The sequence below is a fragment of the Aulonocara sp. 'chitande type north' Nkhata Bay genome, linkage group LG8 (assembly GCF_057382095.1).
Source record: "Aulonocara sp. 'chitande type north' Nkhata Bay isolate Kocher_YH1m ecotype deep benthic linkage group LG8, A_spYH_male_GT1.1, whole genome shotgun sequence".
In the NCBI taxonomy this organism is placed as follows: Eukaryota; Metazoa; Chordata; class Actinopteri; order Cichliformes; family Cichlidae; genus Aulonocara; species Aulonocara sp. 'chitande type north' Nkhata Bay.
In genome coordinates this window covers 11,287,878-11,296,598 of record NC_141351.1, presented here as the reverse complement: position 1 = coordinate 11,296,598, position 8,721 = coordinate 11,287,878, and the positions used below count along the sequence as shown (strand labels likewise).

The following is an 8,721-nucleotide window of genomic DNA, read 5'->3' as shown; positions in this document are numbered from 1 at the left end:
CCACATATATAAGCACATGTTTATTGTTTGCATGAATACATTAATGAAATGGAACACAGAGGATACTTTTTGACTGAATTAGACACCATTCAAAGAGACCCATAAACCAAGACAGAGTCATTATTTTCACAAGTTGCAAAAATAAATCATAAGGCATATGCACGAGCAATAAAATATTTCTGAAGATAGCTTCTTGACTTTATGAATCTTCTTTTTGTGCATCATAAATGGGTGACTTCACCAGCCAGTTGTTGCTGAGTGCTGCATATGAAGGATAATAATACAATGCCTTTTATGGGTACATAGAGAGCTGTGCAAAGTCTCAGAAATAGCTCCAGCTGATGCGATATGAGTCAGCTGATCGCCGCAAGTCTTAAAAAACAAACAAACAAAAAAAAACCCCAACAAAAAAACATCTGGGGGCGTGAAGGTGGCCTGTTCCAAACCACCAACCCCCTCCCCCCGCTCATGACACACTGTAGAGTCAGGTCAACTGAGCACGAATGAGTCACATTGGCATTAGAAAAGAGCATGTCCCAAATTTGGTTTCATCTGATTTTAGCTTCTTAAAAAATACCTTATTTCCAGTGACGTCATTGACCAATTGGACGTGACTCACCTCTAAGTTCCATTATTAAGCAGATATCTCTTAGTGAAAATGTTTTTAGCCCTTCGTACTGTCACCATCGAATCAAATGCTCACAAAGTCACAATTATTCTCACTTTTCATTTGGTTTGTAACTCTGGGGCAAATTTTAGGGCTCTGTTATTTTTATATAGAACGATTTCTAATGGTAGTTAAGCAGCTGTTTATGTTTTTATATGTAGGAAATAATATGCAATTTCTACAACATGGAAGAGGTGGAAGTAAGATAACCGTTATTTTTACAATCAAAGAACTGAAACGGTGCGCTGCAGTATCTACGGGGAGGCTGTTAACATATTTGCAGCAGAAGTAGCTGCTCTATGAACTGAAAGGCAGAAGCTGCAAGCTAAAGAACTAAGAAGTTATATATTTATTGGGCTCAGCCGCACAACACCTCCTCGCAGCACTGCGGAGGCGGTGCTGCTGTGGTCAAGAGTGGAGAGTAAAAAAACAGAAAAGAAAAGCCCAGCGTCAAAGCAGAAGTGCCTTTTAAAACGAGAAGTAATTTCCGATACGTCGGTTGACCAACAACAGATATCTCCTTTGCATGAGGCTTGCTGCAGTAACCTTTTCTAATAACTCATTATCACGAGAGCCTTGAAAGACTAGAATATTTAGCTTTTATTTCAAAACGCTGATTAAAGCTAATCAATTACTGTTGTAACATTATTTGTAAAAAAAAAATTAATATTTGTAAAAATAAGCAGGAAGGAAAAAATAAAAGGATGTCAGAGTAAGAATAGACTAAGAATATAAATAAATGCATGATCACATCATAAACTGTGTCAGTAATAGTTCATATTTCCTGAGGGGATAAATATTAGATACATCATAATAGAAATAGACTGATGCAGGACTTTCATGCAGTGGATGAATTCTCCTCATTGGGCTCTGGAAGAGGAAAAGAGCAAAACATGAGAAAAACTCTCCCCTACTCCATGTGATCGAATTAGCCTCTTCCTGTACGGATAGATAACAGCAAGTACTCGATAAGTGATTCTCTGGCCTTACTGAGGTTACTTCAACAGGAGAAGGGCTTAAGTGTTCACCTGTCCATGTCCGGTAAACAGGAAGCTTGAGAGCAGGGTGCGTGATCTCCACGCAGACTCTCAGACGTGCCCTCTCGTTTTCTTTGAGAACCCTGCTCAAGTTGACCTTATTGATGTGCAGCGCGCTCGGGTCGTCCTCTCCGTCCTTCTCGCCGTCTGACGTCGAGTCCTCATCCCTGTCTATGGTGTTATTCTCCTCATCCACGTTTTCGTCGATGTACTGTATTCCTTCGATGTCAGGGTCTGTGACTGCCGCTTTTGTTTCTGAAAAGTGATGAAAGTTCAAAAAACACATACAGAGCTGTATATTTTTGCTTTCTTACGATCACCCTCGCTTGTAAAATGAAAGTGGACATTTTAATGCACACCAAAGAAAGATTTACTTCAGTGTTTATTTTCCTTTAAAAATAATCCTAGGGGATAGCGTTCCACGTTTAGTCTACCAGACCAGAGACAGTAGAAAGTATTCAGACTTTCAGCTTTCCAGGTGTATGTAAACTGCATTCTATCCGACGGCCAGCAGATGGCGACAGTTGCATGGCAAAAAGAATAAAATTGAGTGTTTCGTATATTTTGGTCACAATATGGAGGATTATCTATGATATGAAAAGCTCATTGTCTAATGAGCTGTCAGTCCCAGATCATTAGCCAGTGTGGGTGTAGTTTTAAACTCAAAACCATCAGAAACCAGTGGGTTCCATCTGTATTTTATACCATCTTTGACTCTAAGAAAGGTTACAACTGAATTTGTCCTATCTATCTATCTATCTATCTATCTATCTATCTATCTATCTATCTATCTATCTATCTATCTATCTATCTATCTATCTATCTATCTATCTATCTATCTATCTATCTATCTATCTATCTATCTATCTATCTATCTATCTATCTATCTATCTATCTCCTTTTACGTGTAGATATTTATGTATCTCAGTACTTATTGCATATCCATTTGTTTGTCTCTTCAGCGGTTCGTTTGTCTGACTCGGTTGGCTTGTGGACATCTCCAGTGCACACACGCTTTTCATTTCTCTTTGTCCATCATCTCCAATCTCCTCCGTCTCATTGGACACCAGTGGCAAGAGCGTGGGTCCTCCTGCTGACCACTGTAACTTGGCCTTTGGGTGACCTCCCTTCAACAAGAGGGAGAACACACCAATGCCTTCGCTGCTCCAGCAGACTGAGATTGATGGAGGAATGGATGGAGCGACTGAGGAACAAGGGATACAGATAGTTACCGTTGGAACATCCTTGAGACTTTAATTGTGCCGTTTAAAAAGCAGGTAAAAGTGCGTCAGTCAGTCCTACCAATGTCAGCATTTCTCCAGTGTTTCTCAACAGGATCCTGTAGGGAACAGTGTCTCACTCTACAAATAATCCCTCCTCTTTTGTCGATTTTCTCCTGATTTGTTGCCCTTCTCTTCAGAGTGGCTGTCGCCCTGTAGCGTCTGGGTTCAGTCTGTATGGGGCCCCATATCTCTCCTCCCTCTATCACCTCCTCCTCTCCATCATCTTGCTCTCCCTCCCTGAATCTAAGCCAAGTCACTGAAATGTTCGGAGGGTAGAAATCTGTGATTTCACATCCTAGAGTTTGATCTTGGGAAATGGTGGAGCTGACAATTTCAGACACGCACGGCCTCCTGATGAATCCTGTTTGGGATCAAAATAAAAAAATAATCTTTGATTTTTCAACATTTCCCCCATTCCCTCCTCATCCCTCATCCTTACCTCTGGTCTCCCGGGTGATGGGCTGCTTCAGGGCAATGTGGTGGACGCTAACCCACACTTTAGTTGCTCCTTTCTCCAGTTCAGCGCGGGGAAGTTTACATTGGCTGTAGGCTGAAAAGAATCCCTCCGAATTGGGCCGAGGGGAGGACGATGCCTGGGACGCCACGGGGCTGAGCTCACCGCCCTGGCAGAACCAGCGGAAAGTGATGACGTCTGGATGGAAATGGGATGCTCGGACTGTCAGGCTGATGACATCTGGAAGATGGACATGTCATCAATGGTAGCCTCCTGCAAACAGGTTAACTTTAAATATGCAATACAAAAGGATAGTCTTCTTGAATTACCCGAGTCTCTTTGTGTTTCTGCCAGCTGTATTTCTGACACCTCAGGAGGAGCTGGGCAACAAAACATACAAGTGATTCAGCTGCAGGACTTACAAAAATAAACTGAATAATAGAAAAAAACATGTTCTTACACAGAACAGTGAACTTCTCTGACACCCTCTCCTCCACGATCTTGTCCTTGCCTATGTAGGACACCTGGCACTTAAACACAGCACCCTTGTGGATTGAAATCTTGGGGATGAAGGTGAGCGAGGAGATCAGCTGTTGAGTGCCGTTTTTGGACGAGTGCAGCGGCCCCTGAGTGTGCAGCTTGTAGTAACCCATTTCACCTCTGGAGGGCAGCAGAGGACCTTTCTCTGACACTGGGGAGGTGAGAGTTAGACCATAGGGTAGATGGATGGTGATTAGGGGGTTACAGAGGCAGTTAAAGTTAGCTTTGGAAGTCCCTGTGAGTGTTAGGTGGTCAATTGTTAGATCAACGTGTTAAAGAGGGGGAAACAGAGGACGTTAAAGGGTGTTTGCGAGAAAAATCCAACATGTGTAGCACCAACACTTGCATTTCATTTCCCCAGTTCCCTAAACAACCAGCTTCCATCACCAAAAATTGCTTTAAAGATTGATTCTGCTGTGCTTTAAATATGTGTAAATTAATTCCTTCATTCAAACAATAAGTGTAACAGCTGGAGCACAGAAAAAAAAGGAGAATGCGACGCATCCTACCTGCGAGGGAGTTGTCAAAAATAGGGGTGTCATTGAGAAACCATGCGGTCTGCACCTGGTCCACCCTCCTGCCTTCAATGCTCAGTGACACCCTCCCCTTTTGACCTACTATCACTCGGGGAGGGAGGATGATCCCTGACACGCTGAGAGATTTCTGTTTCTCTGAGCAGGGTCACAAGCAATTATAAAATAAGAGACACTGAGAGAGAGAGAGAGAGATAAGGTGATATATTCACATACAAATATGCCTTTAAATTCCTTATCTACAGCTCCACACTTGGAGTAAGGTGAATAATGCCATAGTGAACATCAGTGGATTAAAATGTCTTCATGCAAGCACAATCATTCGCGTAAGGAAATCCCAGAAATTTGGATGAGTGGTGAAAACACAGCATTCAGATGAAGAGATTCAACTCTTTGGTGTCGGTGGACCTTTTTTTGATAAAGATCAGAATTCAAAAGGGGGCGCTGTTGTGTTGTAATGCTTTTAGCTTTTCTGTAAGGATGAAGCTTACTTGGAAACTACAGTGGGAGAAAATGACAAACGTGAAGTCACGCTCTTATTATTCAGAACTTTTTCAAGGCTTTTCTCGAGTATGTGTATTTTCTGAGACTAAAAAAACTACAACTTCCTCCTCTCTAAAGGTTTTGTACAAATTTAGTTCCTCCTTAGTCACAAAGGACAAAAATAGACTTTGCCTTATTTCTTCAATCCCTTGAGTATCACAAATCTCCTGCTGCAGTTACTGCGTGGTGAGCTCTGACTCACCATCTCTTCTCCTCCAAGAAAAGCCAAAGCAAAGCAGGAAGACCAGGACTATAGAGATGCACATCATAGCCACGGCTGCTTTGGCCGAGTTATTCAGCACTGGGGCCTCATCTAAGAGGAAGCAGAGAGAGATATTTATCAGATGATTCAAAGAAGGACCGGCAGTAAGAAAATAATCCAAGCAATTTTTAGTCAAAGCATTGTGTTACTTCATTATGATCTTGTGAATTGCACATTGAAAAACTGGGTCATACTCTGAGGATCCAGCTTGTCCAGGTATGCTGAGCTACTGACGGGATTCACTAAACCAGGCTGGTTCATGGCACACTCCACCTTGCCACGCTGTGCCCTCTGCTCGGGGCTTAAAGTATAGTAGCGTCTGGTTCTGTAACTCCCATCTGGTTTCTGCTCAGTGACAGGCAGGTCAGGGAGGGTTGTGCCATTTTGATACCAGGACACAGACACTTCCTCTGGGTAGAAACTCTCCACGTCGCAGTAAAGAGTAAGAGGAGAGTTTTTGGAGGTTGTCGGCAGGACAGAAAGCCTAAGAGTGGAAGGACCTGAAGAAGGGTAAAGAAAGTATTTTTTAAAAAAGCTTGTGGTTTGTCACAGGCTTCATCAGATTAAAGGTTTTAAAGAACAGAAGTGACGTTATGGAGTGATAGAGGATGTAATATTAGAAGTACTGTGAGAAATACTGACAGGCCATGAGGCATTAAGGCCACTAATATGGAAACAGTGACTCTCAGTGACTCACGGGTGATACTGAGCTGAAAATCCAGCCCTTGATAGTTTCCACTGTGTGAGACTTTGCAGCCAAAGGTCACATTCTGGTCCTCGTGGGAAGGATAGAAGGTCAGGTTCCCCACAGCCCTGTAGTACCCATCTGGGGTCAGTTCAACTTCAACCTGGTAGGGAGGTTGAATCACTTCTCCCGCTCTGGTCCAGGAAAAAGAGACAGGAGGAGGGTAGAAACCGTCTGCATGGCATTTAAGCTGGGTCTTAGTGTCCAGCACCACCCACTGATGAGGAACTGAGAGAGTGGGAGATGCTGAAGGGGATGGGGGGAGAAGAAGAAATTAAATTGAGCTTAATTTTTAGATTCAGATGTGATCATAGGTGAGAAAAAGGAATCAAAACCACGAGAACGGAAACAAGACGTACCGATGATACTAAATGTAACGTTGCTGTAGTGCAGAATAGTAAAGTTGTAGCTGATGGTGCATTCATACATCCCCTGCAGGTCAAGACTGGCTTTGAGGACGACCAGCGAGAAGTCCCCATTGACGAAGTCAGCGTTGTCCCAGCTGAAGCCTTCCTTTATTTGGGTTGCTGCTTTTCCAAACGAGGCGATTTCAGAGCCATTTTTTATCCAGCTGACTGCGATCAGAGACTGGTTTATGTTGTCCCCCTCAGCAAAGAGCGTCACGTTGCAGGGGAGGGTTGCGTTTGTATTTGGACTGGCCTGAATTTCACTCGAAGACACTGAAAGTAGAGAGAGATGGACGGAAAAAAACAAAACGGGAATCATTAAGGCTCCTTACTTCAACACATGAGGGCTTGTAAGATGCAATGTGCCCTTTTTTGTGTGGTTGGGTCTGCATTTCAGGAACCCCCACACCACCACCAAAAAAAACTATGTTACAGACAATACTATGTTATGATCAAAAGTTGTTACATATTCAGTAAATGTTTCCAGTGCACTTGGTAAGAAGTGCCATGACTTCTTGAGTTATTGGGTTGTTTTTTTGTTTAACTCTTGTCCTGTAACATTTGTGAAACAACTTCTTCTTTAGAAAGAAGAAATATCACAATCTTCCTCTTACAACTGGAAAGGTTGCCGCGAAACTGACTGACAAACCAGTTACATGACCTTATGGCATTTTCCTGTTTTTGCTGATGCAAAACAGAACCATTTGAGTTCTTTTAAAAACGAAAATAACCCAGGGCACAAACATGCACCTTGTACATATATTGTTTAGTGGAAGATACAAAATTGTCTTTCTAATGTGTTTGACTTAATTATGTAATAAATGTCATTAGAAAGCACTGAGAACAAAGTAAAACCGTAAAAGCAAATAGCTGTCTAAGGCTGGACAAATAACACTTGTCCAGTTTGTTGACTTAAATTAAATGAACAGTGAATACATTCTCTCTTTTCATCCCTGAGAGTAAATCAGTAATCTGACTACACTTTATTGATTCAGTGCAAATACAAGGCCTTTAAGACAGGCCCGGCCATCCAATCAGCTTAATTAGTAACTAGTACAATAAACACTTCTTGGCAGGTGTAACACAAAGCGGTGGAAAAATTTCCATCAGCATGAAGCGCTTATTTACGTTTCTCGCTAAATGACGGGTCGATCAAAGCAGATTAACAAGCAACCTAAGAATGGAGGTCAAACTGTACTGTTGACGCTTTTGACAGGCTATTTTTGAAAAGCACCTCGAATCAGTTAATAGCAAACTTCGTGCTGATGCACCAAAGAGGAAGAGGTTATTTTTCGTTTATACTCACTGATGTCACTTTAAGTTCGACATGGTGGAGAGAGACTTATATTGCATTACCAGGTTTATATTACATATTTTCTAGAAGTTAAGCTGTGATGCATTGTGTCTGATGGGCTGTTAATACTGTGCCACTTCCACTTAATAAGCGGCTGAACTTCACCAGACATTATAAACCCAACAGCCGCATTAGGCAGCACTGGCCACACTGGCCTATAAAGAAAACAACAAAAGCTACATGAATATTAAAAATCACTCACGTCTCACTTCACATACTGTCATATCGCACTGTTACATACACTGTAACTTAATCCAGGAATCAACACAACATAAAGGTCAGGTGGATGCTCACAATGTCTAACACTTAAGGTCTTTAATATGCACCATCCATACTAAAAGATTCACTTATAGCCCACCTGAGGTAGCCCACCTCATACCTTGTCATCAGCCAGAGTAAGATCAGTGCCGCCTCTGTAAACATCCATAATACTCACCATGCTTTATCAGAGTCAGGAGGACAGCATAGGCGAGGACTTTACACTGCATGGCTGGGCTTGTCTTGAGACCGACTTCTTATCATCAGGTCCTTTTCCCTGTCTTATATAGAGCTACGAGGTGACAGTGGGCGGGATTGTCCTGCAAGTCGGTGAAATAAGAAATATCGTTCCTGGACCTCGGGAGTGAAAGGAGGCCCTTGATATGTGTACGTTCCTCCAGAAGCAAGCAAGGCCTGGAGAGCAACAGGGTGGAAACGGGAGAGAGGAAAAAAGGAGGGAGATGTGCAGGGACGCACAAATGGGGAAACTGGTCACTTAAAATTCAGACGGGCCTCAGGCCAAGGTTTCGGGGCTACTTTACATTGGTGCAGTGTTGCCATGAACAAACAGAGTGAGTAATCCCACTGAGTTTATGTGGGCAAACACTCAGGCGAGACTACAACTCTTTTCTGTCTGT

At 42.6% G+C, this 8,721-nt stretch overlaps 1 protein-coding gene across 2 annotated transcripts; it reads right to left on the bottom strand.

The window, feature by feature from the left end:
- Positions 1-7: 7 nt before the first annotated feature.
- LOC147323260 (uncharacterized) lies at positions 8-8,505 on the bottom strand. 2 transcript variants are annotated; one of them, XM_086303518.1, is made up of 13 exons: positions 8,262-8,505; positions 6,424-6,744; positions 6,017-6,310; positions 5,514-5,819; positions 5,260-5,370; positions 4,491-4,652; positions 3,902-4,216; positions 3,771-3,821; positions 3,427-3,681; positions 3,007-3,348; positions 2,636-2,908; positions 1,696-1,959; positions 8-1,537 (listed from the first exon to the last, which is right to left on the bottom strand). In XM_086303518.1, the coding sequence occupies exons 1-13, from the start codon at positions 8,311-8,313 to the stop codon at positions 1,506-1,508; spliced, it is 2,778 nt and encodes a 925-aa protein (XP_086159644.1). In that variant the 5' UTR covers positions 8,314-8,505; the 3' UTR covers positions 8-1,505. The 2 variants fall into 2 exon arrangements, with proteins under 2 accessions (XP_086159644.1, XP_086159645.1); XM_086303519.1 differs by having other exon boundaries at positions 3,902-4,132.
- Between the last annotated feature and the right edge of the window lie 216 nt (positions 8,506-8,721).